The 17322-nt window shown below is 38.3% G+C and overlaps 1 protein-coding gene across 1 annotated transcript in view; it reads right to left on the reverse strand.

Moving 5' to 3' along the window:
* Nucleotides 1-3064: 3064 nt before the first annotated feature.
* SNX31 (sorting nexin 31) overlaps nt 3065-17322 on the reverse strand; it is a 72662-nt gene continuing 58404 nt past the window's right edge. Inside the window, exons 11-14 of the mRNA XM_004457073.4 lie at nt 15324-15437; nt 11524-11601; nt 6129-6185; nt 3065-3482 (exon numbers count right to left, since the gene is read on the reverse strand). Coding sequence (XP_004457130.3) covers nt 3381-3482; nt 6129-6185; nt 11524-11601; nt 15324-15437 — 351 coding nt within the window. The 3' untranslated portion in view covers nt 3065-3380. The remainder of the gene's footprint in view (nt 3483-6128; nt 6186-11523; nt 11602-15323; nt 15438-17322) is intronic.

Consider the following 17322-nt stretch of genomic DNA (forward strand, 5'->3'; position numbering starts at 1 on the left):
ATATTTTATCATTTATGGCAAACACACACAAACTAGACAAACCGATGTCTTTATATGTGCTTACAGGTCTATAACTGCATAAACAAAGGCCTGGAAAGATTCATGGCAAAATGATAATAGCAATTACCCTTGGAAAGAGCAGGAAGATGAAGATGGGAGTGGCAACACAACATCAATTAAAATTTCTTGCATTATCTACATTTGATTTTTTTACCTTGAGAATATATTCAGGCATAATAAAATTAAAATATTTATGTAATTTTAAAAATGTGTGTGATGGTTAGGCTGATGTGTCAACGTGGTGAGGTAATGGTGCCCAGTTGTTTGGTCAAGTGAGCACTGGGCTAGTTGTAATACAAAAACATTTATGGATTTTAAATATCAGTGAGTTGATTGCATAGATGGCTGATTACAGCCACAATCAAGGAGACTGCCATTGGCAACGAGTGATGTCTTATCCAATCAGTTGAAGGCCTTAAAAGGGGAAGTGATTTCAGCATTCAAAGAAAGAATTCCCAGATCCACTTTGGACAGCCTATATCTCCTGGGAACTCATCAAGGACTTTCATCGGAGCCCCTGGTTTGCAGCCTGCCTGTGGAATTTGGGCTTGTGCATCCCCACGGTTATGTGAGAGAATTTTGTAAAATCTCATAATGTTTATACATATATCTCTTGCTGGTTCTGTTTCCCTAGAGAATCCTAACTAATACAAGGTGCCTGACTGTTTTTCTTGGATCACTGACGACAGGAACGACATTGTCCTTGTGAATGACGCAAGTGCTTTATGCCCCATCTCCCACAATTCTGAGTCCTTCTGCCTGGTGGGCTGCTGTTGGACACTCACTGCAGGAGGAGGGAGAACTAAAAAGTGTCTGGGGAGGTAGAGTTGCCTCTGTCTCTAAGTTTTCTCTTGTACAGTTTTGTACAACTTTGGCCACTGTTTTCCCACCAAGATTCAATCCTATTTGGTTTCCCACAAATTAAGATTACTTCATCCTTTTTGAATTTATTTTGAGGGCGAATTTCAGGCAATTTGTAACTTGAATATAAAATTTGCTTCTCAGTCATTCATATGGGGACATAGACAAGCCATAGGCTCAAAATAAACTGATAGAGGCTGGGACCTTCTCTAGTGAGCAGTTCACCTCCTCAAACAAAGCCAGCACGTGCTTCCCTGCATAGGACCAGAGGGGATCCACCCACAGGGGCCTAACCACGATTCAATCACCTCTATCCTCTCTTATTATTTTTAAATATTCAAATTCGTGTATTTGCCTAAAATAACTGCTTATACTAGTTATTTTAGGTATATGGACAGCAGTAGAAATACATACCAATATCTAGAAGTGGAGAGAAGGAATATTCGTGAATAGGGATGTAGATGTAGGAGAAAATTTGGCTGATTGGGGACCATTTTTGCAGGTGTATGAGAAAGGAATTATAGGGGAAAGTGTATGCAGGCAATCTCCAGAGTCGCTAATACTTTGCTAGCACAGAGAGGGTTTGATCATCATTTCCCCAACATCTTACTTACTCTCCACCCACACCTATTCTTCTTTTTTTCTAGGGTGCCCATCTTCCTCCCACCTACCCACCCACCTGGCTCTACTCTGTCAAAGCCCCTCTGCCCCTGGGGCTGCCCTGATCACCCCCCAACTTCCTTTGACACACAGGTCCACACTACACATTTGACACCTACTTACTCACTCTTCTGAGTTAGACTGAACCATATGAAACCGGCAACATTCAACAAATTTTAACTTACAAAAACAATTTTATATGGTTCAACCCAATCATGAGCCTTCTCACCTCAAATACAAATTTTCTTTGCATTCCTAGTGTCTTCAGTAGTTCCTTGCACTTTGTATTGTGTGGGTGTTGATATAAAAAAATAACAACAAGCAAACATTTTGACAAAATAGGTAAGTTTCTGTTTTAATCTGAAAATGCATCCTAATCCATTAATACTCAAATGTACAGTTTGGGATGTTTGTGACTCTCCTCTGCAAAAATATTCTTCTAGCCTAAAATATAAATATACATTATTTTATTATTTTATTTATTCTTAGGAGGTATTGGGGATTGAATCCAGGACCTTGCACAGGGGAAGCAGGTGTTCAACCACTGAGCTACACCTGCTCCCTAAATATACAACTTTAAGGCAGGGAAGTTATAGCTAGAGGCATTAGTTTATAATATGAAAGGACTTTAATAGAGGTTACATTTCAAAAAAGTCATTCACAAAATTTTCATCAGTAAATTCTATACTCCCTAGAATATATTTCATATTATTATATGGTTACACGACCCAGTTAAAAAAGTTAAAAAGAACATTTGGAATACAGCATTGCACTTTATCTAGTTACATTTCACTTATTGTAGTCTTAATGCTAAACATAATTACATTAATTACCATGAGATTACTGAAACTGGATTAGGAAAAGTCTAATGAGAAATTACACATACTTTTAAGGATAAGAAACTTGTAAGGTATCTAATAACAAATGCAGAGCCCTCCTGCTTTCAAAAAACAAAACAAAACAAAATGCCCATTTAATGGAGCATGATGATTACTGAAGTCAATATTCCAAGGACAGAATACAATTACAGCAGTCAAGAAACAACTAGATGGTCGATTATTTTGAGCATATCCATATGGGTATGCCCAGAATTACTTGAGGGAACAAATCAGTATTTCATCTAAGAATGGATCAATCAGTGAAGTCCAGATTTCTTTTTCAATTATTCCATATCTTAGAAGGAGCCGTATTTTCCTCAACGGATGGGTCATGTCTTCAGAACTTAATCCCAAATAAACAGCTTATGAAACTATGCAGGAGAAATGTCCTAATATGTTCTGCCTATAATTCCTCCAAAATCCTTTGCAGCAAACTACTAATGTCTGCAGAATTTAAAACTCTAAGTAGCAATTAAGTCCTGATAGTTTCCTTACCTCTGTGCTTAAAGTACATCTGAGATGGTAACATTTTAGACTCACTGCATCTATAATGTTTTATAATGAAATTTTCATTTTTGTAATATCAGAACATATAAAAGACATCGTGAAGCCAGGTAAATGTTTATTTTAGGGGAAAAATAGAATCACCTTCATATTAATTGATATGGGCTTGCCACTTGCCATTTATGAGTCATTAAAAAATAAACCATATAACTTTGGTCCCTATTGCTTTTTAATCTTGAGATTTATATAAAATTTTATCTGTGCTGTACTAGCTTGATGAATATGGTTCATCTTAATGCTGAAAAATGGGAGGGGGTAAAATTTCTCCCGAAGACGGTAAAAAGTCCACTGTCAACCCCCAAATTCTGTTCATTCTCTGGAGATTGCCTTAAAGGACATATATAAAAGACTTTCTCTTTAAAGATCTTCTTCCTTTATGGTACCAAAAACACAGTCATCTTCAGGTACCTTAATGGAAATCTTGCTTTTTCTTGATAGAAAACCAGAATAGTCTTTTCTCTGCAAAGTAAAAACAGAGAGGTCAGAAATGTATATGAAAGGAAATAATTTCCAAAAGAATAATAAAAAATTAGGGAGTCTAAAACAAAATTAAAATGCAAAAGAAAGGTTACATTTATTTAAGAAAAGCCTATTTTAAAAGATTTTCTCCTGTAGAGGCTTTATTTGGGGGCGTAGGTGTACATCTGTTAGGGCTGAGGAGAGCGCCCCCTGCTGGTATGATGAGGTAACGATGTCCAGAGCCCTTTCTAGGCACTGGGATGACATCCAGGTAACATGTGAACTCTGCCTTGTCTTGTCTCTTTCTCCTCTGTTGAAGTCATAGGAAGTTCAGTTTTTAACTTTTTAATGCTTTTTGAGAGGTTACGGCTGCTCCAAACCTTCGGTGAGTAAATAGTCTGCATTCCATATTTACTTGCATCTCAAAAACAGGGCAGTGGAGAGGAGGGTGTTCTGGTTTAAAAAGATGTGAGACATCTCAATGGGTAGACTGAGTTTTTCTAAAGAGTTTTTGTTTAAAATAAGAGATGCCTTGATAGCGAGACCCTATGATAGAGTGGTTAAAGGAACAGACTCTGGAGCCAGATCGCCTGGGTTCAGATCCTTATTCCACTATTTACTAGCTGTGCGACCTTGGGCAAGTTGCTTAACCTATCTGTGTCTCAGTTCCCTCAGTTGTAAACCATGGATAATAATAGTGGCTGGGTTGTTATGAGGATTAAATGAGTTGCACTTGAAAAGCACATATAACAATGTCTGGCTCAGCCTAAGCCCTACATAAAGGTTTTACTAAGTAAACTAGAATTCAATGTAACTGAACACCACACGCCCTTCTGAAATGCTGGCCCTGATCAAAGCATGAGACATGTTTGCCTGTTTCAGAACTGCTCCTCATCTCAGAGGGTAGCTAAATTAAATCGGTGTTGACAGCTGTTGTGTGGTGTTGAATGGTCTCTTGTTCTAGCTTAGTGGCTCAAACTTGAACATGTATCAGACTAACTCAGAGGGCTTGCTAAGCAGCGATTGCTAGGCCCCCAACCTGGACTTTCTGATCCGGTAGGTGTGGGGTGGAGCCTGGTAATCTGCATTTCTAAATTCCCAGGAGGTGCTGATGCTGCTGGTCCGGGGACCACACTTTGAGAAGCACCGTTCCGGCATAATGGTTCAATCCTGGTTGTATATTAGAACCATCTGCCGAGCTTTAAAAACTTCCCTTGTTCAGGCCCCTCAGACCAAGTCAGTCAATCTCTGAGGGGGGGCCCAGTCAGCACTAGTTTTTAGAGCTCCCCAAGTGATTCTAATGCGCAGCCAAGGTTGAGACCCACAAGCCGTATGCTGTCAGTACGTTGCTGGAATTTGGATGAATTTAAATGATGTAGTGTCAGTTGTAACAAATATACCACACAAATGAAAGACATTATTAATAGGGGAAAATGTGAAAGGGGGAGAGGTGGGATATATGGGAATACCCTATATTTTTGATGTAACTCTTATGTAATCTAAAACGTCTTTAAAAATAAAGTTAAAAAATACAAAAAAATAAATAAATGATGTAGTGATTACCACTGACATTTTACAGATGAAGTAACTGAAGCTTGGTGCAGTGTTTTTCCCAGGGGTGCTCACTATAAATGCTGATTTTCAGGGCCTCCACCCCAGATCAACAGAATCAATCTTTGGGTGTGAGGTCCAGGAATCTGCATTTTAATAAGCACTCTCAAGTCAATTTATGCACATTTAGGTTTCTGTTCTACCTGAAGACACACAGCCAGTAAGAGGTGGCGTTCCTATTTGTGATTTAAACTAGCCAGAAGGCTGTTATCATGAAAGAGAGACAGCTTTGCATCTACTCTTTTTTCCCTGAGCTTATATAACATTCAGGAAATACTAAGCCCCTTCATATACATAACAGAGCCTGTGACAGGAGCTGGATCAGTAATCAAATCTATTCAAATGCTACTTAGAAAGTCACCCTTATTTCATACACCTATGCTAGGATTTCAATTTAGAAAGTTAGTAACAGTGGTTAAGAGCACAGGTCAGGAGTCAAACTGTCTGCTTCCTTTCACCAGTGATTACTGTTCAACCTTGGGCAAGTCACTTAATCTCTCTGTGCTCACTTTTCTCCACTGATATACAGGATTGTAGAGAGGATCAAAAAGTTAATTCATATAAACGTGCTTTATATGTGCCTGGTACATAACTGCTCAATAATATTTTCTATTATATTATTCATTGTTATTGTTATTTGCACAGCAAACCTAAATGTTCAAAAACATATTTTATAAACTTAAAAGTTGTCTAAAGAATACACAGCAGAAAAACCATGAATCTAAAATATACAAATTAAAAAGATAATTTTAAAAAAATGCATGGGTTGTAGAAGCAATCACCAAAGAATTTGAGTTCCTGGAAATTTTCTGTGTAATATTTGGAGAAAGCATTTCTCCTAGCCCTTCTAGGAGCTATAATAAAAATAACAGACTTTTGCATCCACCCTCCAACTGGCCCAATCTACACGGAAGCAATTCTGAAAATCAGAGTTCTGGCATATCACTGGAAATAGAATGACCCTGGTTACTTAGAGGGGAAAAGGCACGTTCATCAAAATTATAATAATCCAATTACATAATTTTACTCACAGACCTGGTTTTGTTGAGTGTGGTTTTTCTTACTTTTGCTTTGCTCTGGGACTTCAATCTGCTAAATAGATTAGCAAACTGTCAGTCAGCACAGCCCAGAAAAGCAAGCACACAAATAATCTCTCAAACTAGCACATTTCGCTTTCCCTGATAATCGTCCCGAAGGCTGCCAGTCAACAGGCACACCTGCATGCCAGCGGCATGGTCCCACTTAAATTATAAGCATCCAAATGTTATACAGAAATCGAGTCCCAAAAGTTAAGTGAAGCTTAATGTTTAATATCGGTTGTTGTTTATAGATTTTGTGATTTAACACTGCTTTTAAAAGGACTTCACATGAAATTAAATGCCTTACAAATCCTGAAGTAATCCACAGAGCTCCGATAAATATGCTGAATCAAAGCCAACTGGGGTTTTGATTAATCAAAAGGCAATATTAATCAAATGAAGAATCAAACTGAAGTTCAAGACACTTGAAAATGCCTCAGGTAGGCAAGGTAAAGAGAATGTAACAGTCAGGGTCCCAGCAAGAAACAGATGGTGCACTCATATAGGTTAATTGAGGAGAGTTTTCAAAAGGGAAGATTTTAAACAAAGAAATTTCCATGTGACCCAAGAATTCTACATCAGGTATATACCCAAAAGAATTGAAAGCAGGGACTCCAACAGATATTTTCATAGCAATGTTCACAGAGGCATTATTCACAATCCAAATGTTCATCAACAGATGAATAAACAAAAGATGTTATATACATACAATGGATATGGGTTAGCCATAAAGAAAGGAATGAAGTTATGATACATGCCAGACCATGGATGAAAAGTAACATACATGAAAATACGGTGAGTGAAATAAGCAGGAAAAAAACAAATATCATATGATTCTTCTTATATGAAATATCTAAAATAAGCAAATTGATAGAGACAGAAGGTAGCTTGGAGGTTAAGCAGGGGGAGGGTAGTAGAGAGAATGAGGAGATATTGCTTAATGGGTACAGAGATCCTATTTGGAGTAATGAACATGTTTTCATAATGAATGGTAGACATGGTTGCAAAACATTGTGAATGCAGTTAGTACCACTGACCTGTAAAATGTAAAACTGTAAACTGTAAACCAGAAATTTTATGCTATATATATGTTGCCATAATAAATTTTTTTAAAAAGGAACTATTAAGCTATTTAACGGAGGTGTGGAAGGGTGGGCAGGGTTAAATGAACTAAAGAAGGCACACTGGAGCCCCCAGGGGCCAGCAACAAGGGCTTTGGTGATGGTGGTGGTGGAAGGCGGGGAAGCAGGCCTCCCATGCTAGGCCTGAGGGGGAAGGTGAGAGCTATCGCAGGAAGCAGAGAAGAGGAGCTGTAGCTGTAGGGAGGGGCAGCCTGACAGGAGCTACGGGCCTCAGAGGGGGAAATGCCCCCACAGAGACCCAGCAGGGACAGAGATCTCACTTTTTTCCCATCCTCCAATCAGCGGCCAGAGATCAAGGTTGTAGTAAGCAAAGGTCAGCCTCCTGGGTCACAGAACAGGGTGGAGAAGAGTGGAGAGTGGATCTGGACAGACAAACGAAGTATCTGGCATACCTAGTAAGAGCCAGCGTTTTGGGGGAAAGGGTCGGTGGATTTTTCTTATTGGAAAGGAAGAGAATGACTCTTAAATAACTATGCATTATATGACTATCACAGACATGGCATAATGCTTAACACTCCAGTACTGTAAATGTCTCTTTACTAAACGCCTTTTTCCTTTGGCAAATGAGCATCTTAACACTGGTTACTCAGTTCCTAGCCAGAGACTGATAGATACAGGCATTTGTAAATGACAGAATGAAGGAATGAATTATTTAGTATTGTTTATTATTTAGGAAAATATAGAGTGGGACATTTACTAATAAAACAAACTAAGTATGGATTTGTATTAGTCAACCAAAGGGGTGCTGATGCACAGTACCAGAAATCTGTTGCTTTTATAAATGGTATTTATTTGTGGTAAAAGCTTACAGTTAAAAGACCTTAAAGAGTCCAACTCAAGGTACTGTAAGAGGTATTTTCTCACCAAAGTCTGTTGCCACATGTTGAAGCAAGATGGTTGCCAATCTCTGAGGGTTCAGCCTTCCTCTTCCTCTTAAGGCTCCATGGGCCCAACTTTTAAAGATCTCAGCTGTAGGCTGGAGGGCTCGTGTCTTTCAGGGCCTTCTCAGCTGCTCAGGACTCTGGTCTCTTCAGCTGCAAATTACCAGGCGAATGGCTCAGCTCTCCCTGGGGCTTTAGCTGTTTCAGCCTTTTCCTTTCTATCACATGGCAGGATCAAAACGACCAAATTCTCTCCTCTTCTGTGTCTATGGAGCTCTCTTCCTTCCTGTGCCTTCTTCCGTGTATCTTTTTGAGCAAGTATCCATCTATATAGCTCACCAAGGGGGTGGAGACTTGACCTGAGTTAACCCTACTGACATGGTTGAATCAAAGCTCTATTCTTAACACAATTTAATTAAAGACATCTCAGTTGAATCTAATACAAAGGGCATCACACCCAGAGGAATAAACCAGTTTATAAACATAATCTCTTTTTGGAATTCATAAATAATCTCAAACTGCTGCAGGATTATTAAAATACAAACTATTTTTCAATTTGGAAAATTATTCACCACCGTACTTTTTATATACCTTTCATATAGTCAGATATAGTTGAATATACAAAATGGTGCTGCTGCTGCTACTTTCAGAAAGTCTTTGGAAACACATCTGTGTAAAATACATCTGCTTTGTTTTCTTGGTACCTTTTGGAATTCTTTACATGGCAGGGACCGCTGGTACACCATTAACCATTCTGTCCTCTCTCCTTAGTAATAATACGCACTTTATTCTGAGAGACAACACACCCAGCTAAGAGATTATATTTACCAGACTCCCTTGCAGCTAAGTGTGGCTATGAGATGCGATTAACTTCTGACCAATGAGCTGCAAGCAGAAATTCTGTGTGAGCTTCTGAGAATCCTCCTTAGAAGAAAAGAGGGGAGCCCTTCTTCGTTTCTTCTTCTTTCCTGTTGCCTGTAATGTGGATGTAATGACTAGAGCTCCAGCAGTCATCTTGGACATTAGATGAAAACCACACACTGAAGATGAGAGAGTAGAAAGGTCCCTGGTGACATAATGGAACCACCATGCCAGTCCTCAACTGCCTACCTTTGGGTTCCTTTTAGATGAGAAAGAAACAAATTTCTATTTTGTTCAAGATACTTTTGTCTTTTGTTTTCTGCTATATACAGCCAAATTTAATCCTAACATACTTTATTTTCAAATAAAGCAATCATTATGATTTTGCTCTACTTAAAGTAGCAAATATTAACAAAATTTATTTAGGCTTTTGTGTAGAAGTATAGCTTTAGGAAGAATGCTACATTTTTTTTTCTTCTTCTGGTTTGTGGCTAATATTGCCTTGAAGAACTTAACATGATTTTTGTGTATGTATTGGGTGCTTACATTTTTCTTTAATGAATTTTTTTGACTTCAAATTTTAATAATCTTTTCATAAATGGTCAGGTGTCACCTTTGAAAGCATTTCCTAAAGTTACTCTCAGCTCATTAACTTCAAGTTAGCACTAAACTTTCCTTCCTTCCTTCCTTACGAGGCTAAAACCAATACCATTTAATCTGCTTCTAGGGACCATCTACTTTATTAAGGGGTTAATTTGGTTCCCATTTCCTCAATTTCTCAGCCCAGATTCCCCATGTTTACCAAAAGCTTGGAATCAGAACCTGCTTTGCAAAATAGAGAACTTTGGTACTAGTCTATACAAGATTTTTGTGATATGTGTCAATTCAGACTGTATATGTTTACCTAGAATGTTACAGGCATACACTTATTTGGTTACTTTAAGCTCCACATGACTTGCTCTAGTCCACCGTGCTTTGTGTGGGGGTTCAGAATCGAGGATAAGTATGAACAGCTTCCAGAGTCCCATTATATCCAGGGGTGTGTAGATGAAATTCCAGATTGAAATGTGGACTATCCCTTCAACAGCAACAAAACATGAAAACCCGATTTTCAAAAGGAAGGTTCTTAACTTTTCTTACCAAAAACAAAAATAAGGGAAAAAATTGAAACAGTTTGTGGAAATAAAACTTGGGAAGTAATTATATAAAGCAATACAAGTATTCACTAATATGCCGATTTTGCTGTCAGCCAAAGTGATAAACTATAGATTTCTATTCATATGCAAATCTGAGGAATGTAGTTAGTGTGGTTGTGTTTTCTTTCAAACTTCATATAGATCACCACTCTCTTCTGTTGGGCAAACTCTTTACTATTCATTGTACAAGTATTTCAAGTAGCTTACATTTTATTCATCCATATATGAGAGCACTTCTCTCTTTTAATGGGATAACTTCAGTTAATTACTTTCTTCTTTTTAATATCTAATGATCAGAGCCTACTGGAGTGGTTCCTATGTAAGAGGTTGGATTTTGTTACTCTTTTAAAGAGTCTCCTTAATTCTTTTATTGCTCTGATTTGCTCCTCTCAAGTACATTTTTTTTTTTTAAGATTTATTTAATTTATTTATTCCACCCCCCCCACCCCGTTGTGCGTGCTCGCTGTCTGGTCTCTGTGTCCATTCACAGAGTGCTTGTCTTCTCTTTAGGAGGCACTGGTAGCTGAACCTGGGACCTCCCATGAGGGGGAGAGGTGCTCAATTGCTCGAGACACCTCCGCTCCCACATCTGTTGTGTCTCTCTTTGTGTCTCCTCTTTATGTCTCCTTTGCTGCTTTAGCTTACTGTGCCAGCCTGCCATGCCAGCTCGCTGTCTTGCTCGTCTTCTCTAGAAGGTACTGGGAACTGAACCTGGGCCCTCCCATATGGTAAGCAGGAGCTCAATCACTTGAGCCACATCTGCTTCCCCCAAGTACATTTTGAATTGCTCAAACACTAAGAGACAGTGAATTTTACCTTCCCTGGAAAAACACTTCCAGTTTTAAGAAAAAGATAAACAAGGATAAAATGCAACATTCTCTCAGAAAGAAGCTACAAAGCCAAGTAAAGATCAATTTAAATGAAATAGGTCATCCACCCTCTTAAAAAGTACTAAATACAAATTGAAACATTAGAGAGCAGAGTAGAGGCTTAAAAAGTTCTCAGCAATGCAAAGATGATTTCTCATTGGAAAAATGGCTTGAACTCTAAAGACAGGTTCCCTTCTGCCATGGCATTCTGGCCAGAAGCCCCTCACTGATCCCCACAAGGGAAGGGAATTCACTTCAGTGTCGTTTGGATTCTGCCCCTACTCCTACACCCCAGGACTTGCTGGTCCTGGGAATTCATTGGTGTAATTTGGTCTCAGCTTACACTGTCAGCGAATACCGGGAACTTACAAATGAAAAATATACACAGATAAGAGCGCTTACCATTTCTGGATTCTCTGCAGCTAGCTTTACCATCTTTTCTGTGATCATCTTTTTCAAGCAGCTACTCAGCAAAAAAGCCTAAGAAACCCAGAAAAAAACAGCTCTCAACTGAAGATATCATCATTCTCTTCCTTCTTCCCACTGCAAAGAACATTTTGAGCTCTGTCCTAGAGAATTTAGATTTCTTCTTTAATTTCCAGAAATTTGCATAAAGAGTAATTAGCAAGTAACCATAAATTTTCTTATGTATATATATTTACAGTAGATTTTTAAAAGACATTGAAAAATGTCCACAATCTCAGTAATAATCTTTTTCCCTCTTAAAACTACCCCTTTGCTGATAGGAAAGTTTTGGTAATGGATGGTGGTGATGGGAGCATCACATTGTAAATGTAATTAACACTACTAATTATATATTTGAATATGGTAAATGGGAAATTTTAGGTTGCATTTAAGTTATCAGAATAAAAATTTTTTAAAACCATAGAATTGTACAATACCATGAAGCCTACTGTAAATTATGGACTATAGTTAATGGTATAATTATAATAATATCGTTTCATCAATATTATTATAATAATATGGTACAAAGGTACCACACTAATGCAAAGTGTTAATAAAGAAATCTGTGAACTCTGTACTGTCTGCATGATTTTTCTGTAAACCTACAACTTCTCTAATTAAAAAAATATATAAATATAAGAAATGAAAAAAAATTATAGAAGCTAGGAAACAAAGAGTAAATAAGTAAAATTTGCCTTTCAGTGACATTCACCATCTGCCCTGTCAACATGTACTCTGATTAGAATTATTATAAGTCATCTGAGTCTTTCTTACTCTGGTTAGTCAATTAGCCACTTCTCACACTGGCTTAAAATGTGTTTTTTCAGGTCAGTCACTTTAACAACCTAAGACTAGATGACATAAACAAACTACCCTCTCTTATTCCCTTTTCCTAATTATTTTGTAAGCAAAAGATCATATCAGCAATAAACAATAAAAACTGATTATAATCGAAAAAACAAATGGCAATTGCATATGTAATTATTGAGACCTATTATTTAGACATAAATAGTAACCTGTCTGAAAGAGTTAGCACCTTATTGCTTTTACTGAACTAATGAAAAATGTTTTTATTTTTTCTTCACTTTCTTTTTTTCCAGAATCTATAGTCACTGACTTTCAAGTCTGATAGCCAGGCCCAGTATCACCTGTGGGTTAATCATCCTCATTACTGCCAACATACACACTGGTTACACATCTTCCTACACGAAAGCTGGAGCTTCTTTGTTCTAGGATCTTCACCCTTACGTGCCAAATTTAAGGTTCCTTAAGATTTCTCCATTTACTCTTTTTCCACCAATCCTCTCTCCCTTGTCCTGCTCTTGATTCTTGAGTGGCTGTTTTCTCTTTCTGCCTCATTATAGGTGTGTGTTCAAGAATGCTCCCTGGGCCAGGAGGGCAGTGGAGGAAAGGGGAAGAGGAAAGAGAGAGAAAATCCAGGCTGGGGTGGTTGCCAAAGTGGAAGGCACTTTGGGGGTGGGCAGAGAAAGCATAATTAGGGGGTGAATAGGCTGTACAGGGGTAACATCTTGAAGTCTTGCAGGGCTGTAGAGCATGATAGGAATTCATTTTATTTAAACAAGGAAGAGAAAGCAGAGAGGAGAGAAGAAAAAGGGTTGTCACCAATAAGAAAAAAGTTATCAGAGGTAACAGGGTTTATATGCAAAGACAAATTTGGACCAATTCCCAGTTTTGCTATGAATGGGCCCTATTTATCTATGCATACATGTGACCTACACAAAATCTGGGTATGAAATAGTTAAACATCAAACCCCTGAGCTGATGCAGCCAGGACATTTCACAGTGCTCCAGGGGACGTGAACCAAGCCCATACTCCCACACAGTGTACACTAGGACTGTGCTGCAAACAACACCAAGATGATTAAATGTAAAGGGACTGAGCGTTCATTCAAAGGACCTAGAAAGGATCTGGGCCCAAGTCCTCATTTCTATTTGTAGGGCACACAAGCCACATTTCTGCCTTTTGCAGAGGTAGCCTTTGGGTACATATCAATAAAACCACACTCAGACCTTCCTAGGAATCCTTTAAAAAAATATTTATTGCATCTCTATAGCGGCTTAAGCTCATTAGATAGTGACTGGATTAAAAGACTATCATAAAATTTAACTACTGCACTTAGCATTCGGGGGGGGGGCGATAGTTTCACTGCCCAAATTGCTCTTCATCTCTCCAAGTTACTGCAAACCATCCTATCATTTCCCTAAGGATATTTCATACTTAAGATGAACCTGAGAACCCATTCTTTAACCTAGGATTTCGGTTTAAAACATTGTGTTTTTTCAGAGGACTCTGATATCTATTATCTTAAGACCGCAACTATACTTAGAAGTGAAAAGTTGAAAGGGGCCTTTGGTTACTTGAAGCCAGAATATTCCTTGAAACTCAGATGATCACCAGGGTCTCAAATTGATGAATATAATGTTGATACAAAGATTATTTTGATTCTTTGATTCTGTTTTAGAACATTTATAGGTTTGATTCCAATTTGAAATAGTTTTAATTGGTTGAATAATTTTTCAGTTGGATTTGGTGTTTAAAAAATTAGATTTCTTATTAGGATTTTCTTTTTTTTGGTCTTTTTTTAATAATATATATATATTTTTTTATTAGAAAGGTTGTGAGCTGACAAAACAATCATGCAGAATTCCAGTACAATATCCCTCTACCAACACCCTGTATTGTGGAACATTTGTTACAGATCATGAAAGATTACCTTGTAATAGAGACATACATTTGTTCTAGTTCATAGAAGAATATTCTTGTATTGTACTACCAACCACAATCCTCATCCACATCAAGTTCACAATGTTATTCTGTCCCTAGATTATATTCCAGCTTTTCTTCTTAGGATTTTTATTCAATTTTCGTTATTAAGTCTGTGTCAGACACTGATATTTATCTAATACCCCTTCTTGCTAATGGAACCATGATTTAATTTGAGATTACAAAGTATCCAGCCCCAGGTAAGGAATCTCTTTTACTCTAAGCCAGTCACACACTCTGGTCCTTTTTATTAGATACTTGGCTCCCAGACTCCCTTGCAGCTAGAGGTGGCCATGACCCATTTCTGGCCCATGAACATAATGGAAAGTCTAATGGGAGGCTTTCTGGGAAAAACTTTTGCTTTCCAGATAAAAAGGACTGCTTTATCTGCTTGGAAATGGCCAAGAGAATAATAGAGTTGCCAATCATCTATCTACTATCAGTATTCTGATTAAGTGAGATAATAAAAATCTGTATTGTCTAAGCTAGGTCGGCAAACTACGTCTATAGACTAAATCCAGCCCACAATCTGTTTCTATAAATAAAGTTTTAATGGAATGTAGCCATACCCGTTTGTTTTCATATTATCTATAGCTGCTTTTGTGCTACAATTAACAGAGCTGAGTTTTTGCAATAGAGACCATATAGCCCACCAAGCCTAAAATATTTACCCTCTGGCCCTTTAAGAAAAAGTCTGGTCTACGCCACTGTCAGTTAAGTCTTCTGTTACTTGTTAACTAAATTCATTTCTAACTGATATGAAGGCCATGGTGACTAGCAAAATAAAACAAAACAAAACCAAAACGAAATAAAAGGTATTACAGGCCAAAAAAGAGAGTAGGTAGCACACTCTAGTGCCCCGTGGTGGTTGGGTTAGGGAGCTGTGCTTTGTCCACCCAAGAAAGTTGGCATGTCAGCACACAGGCTGTTCACGCTCCTTCCTGGGACTCACCTGTCTGGTGTAAATAACAAACCACTGACAGCGGCTGTCCTCGCTGTACTGAAATCTGAGCTCTAAGTTCTGGCTGAGAGTTTGCAGGGGCCCATCCGTATCCAGCAGAGTCCCCTATAGAAGAAAAGATATTATTTGAAATTCAATAGAAACTTAAAGGCCTGTTATGTGTTAGGCAAAATTAAAAACAAATGACACTGTCCATAATCCTAAGGAGCTATCACTTTACTGAGGAGCCATGAAAGTAAATCACTGCAATTTGATAGAATAATAAGGGAAGCAAACACAGACCTTTAGAAGCAGACTGGGAGGGTAAAGGAGGCATCCTGGGGGGATGGGCATCAGAGCCGAATTAGACGTTATCCAAGTTTGTTGTGGTGGTTTTGTTGTTTTGGGAGAGAGTGAAAGGCAATTCCTGGTAGAAGAATGAACAAACACAAATGCCCTGAACTAGGAGGGCACTTAGCAAGCTGGACACACTGCAAGGCAATGAGTAGCGGGAGCCCAGGCTCCAAGGCATGGCGTGTGGTGAGAGCCGAGGACCAGACCCCAGAGACTCTGGTAGGGAACGCCTGTGATGTTTGCCTATATAGCATTTATTCTTCCTTCTAGTAACTGAGTCTTAAATTCCCTCGGAGCGCCATCCCTCTTCCTCTGTGTCTGTCTTGGTAGTGTCAGGGTACTCTGTCCTGCCAGAGGGTGGCACTTGACCCAGGCTTGGGGCAAATACACTCTGGATCCTCATTTGATTCCAGAGCAGAGAGATGCAAGGAGCAGGTCCGGATAAAGAGATCCTGCTTCCTAGAAACCTTCAGCCTCTTTGGTTCTTGACTTTTCCTAAGCCTGTGCTTCAGTTTTTCCTCTGAACTAGGGGTTAACTCTATATTCTTACAATAAATCTCTTTTTTCACTAAAGCAAGAAGTGTTGGTTTCTATTGTTTGCCATCTAAGAGCACTAACTGTTACAGGTTTTATAAGCTCTGTTAAGGAATCTGGACTTTATCTTGAGGGCAGCATTCATTCAAAGATTTTAAAGCTGGAAAATAGCACAATTAGATTTATATTTTAGAAATGCTGGCATCAGTATTAAAAAATGAACAAGGAAACAACTGTGTTCAGACATTGACAACAGGTAGTGCAGGACTGTTAACCCCGAGAGAAGGAAAACAAATGAGGTGAGCCCAGACATCATCCCAGCTGACTGCGCAGAGGAGTTTCCAGGATGAAGTGCAGACAGGAGAAACCAGAGCCCAGGGCTCTTGCAGAATTGAGGATAAAGAGATAAAAGTTTGAAGAAGTCAAGGTTACAATTTGTGGGATAGAATAACGAAGAGAAGGGCCCTTCACAGAGACAGAAATCTAGAGAGGTCTTCCCTGATACCAAAACCAGACAAAGGGATCACAAAAAAAGAAACTACAGACCAAAATCTCTTGTGAATATAGATGTAAAGATCCTCAACAAAATACTGAAAATGGAATCCAGCAATATATAACAAGAAGTATATACCATGGCCAAGTGGGGTGTTTTGCAGGAACGCAAAGTTAGTTTAACCTGCAAAATTAATTAATGTTAATTCACCATCTCAATAGAATAAAAAACAAAAACCATATACTCATCCCAATATACACAGAAAAGGCATTTGAAAAAAGTCAAACACTCTTTTATGATTAAAAAAAAAAACACTAAAAAACCCATGAATAGAAGGGAACCTCTTCAACCTGTAAAAGGGTATCCATGAAAACTCCACTGCTAACATCACTATTTAATGCCAAAAACTAGATGCATTCCCCCTAAGATCAGAACAAGACAAGAATGTCTGCTCTCATCACTTCTATTCAGCATTGTACTGGAGGTCCTACCAGGGCAACTAGGCAAGGAATAGAAATAAAAGGCATTCAGATTGGAGAAGAATTTAAACTATCTTTATTCATACATAACATGATCTTATATAAAGAAAATCCTAAGGACTTTGCTTAAAAAGAAATTATGAGGGAAGCG

The sequence above is a fragment of the Dasypus novemcinctus genome, chromosome 14 (assembly GCF_030445035.2).
Source record: "Dasypus novemcinctus isolate mDasNov1 chromosome 14, mDasNov1.1.hap2, whole genome shotgun sequence".
In the NCBI taxonomy this organism is placed as follows: domain Eukaryota; kingdom Metazoa; phylum Chordata; class Mammalia; order Cingulata; family Dasypodidae; genus Dasypus; species Dasypus novemcinctus.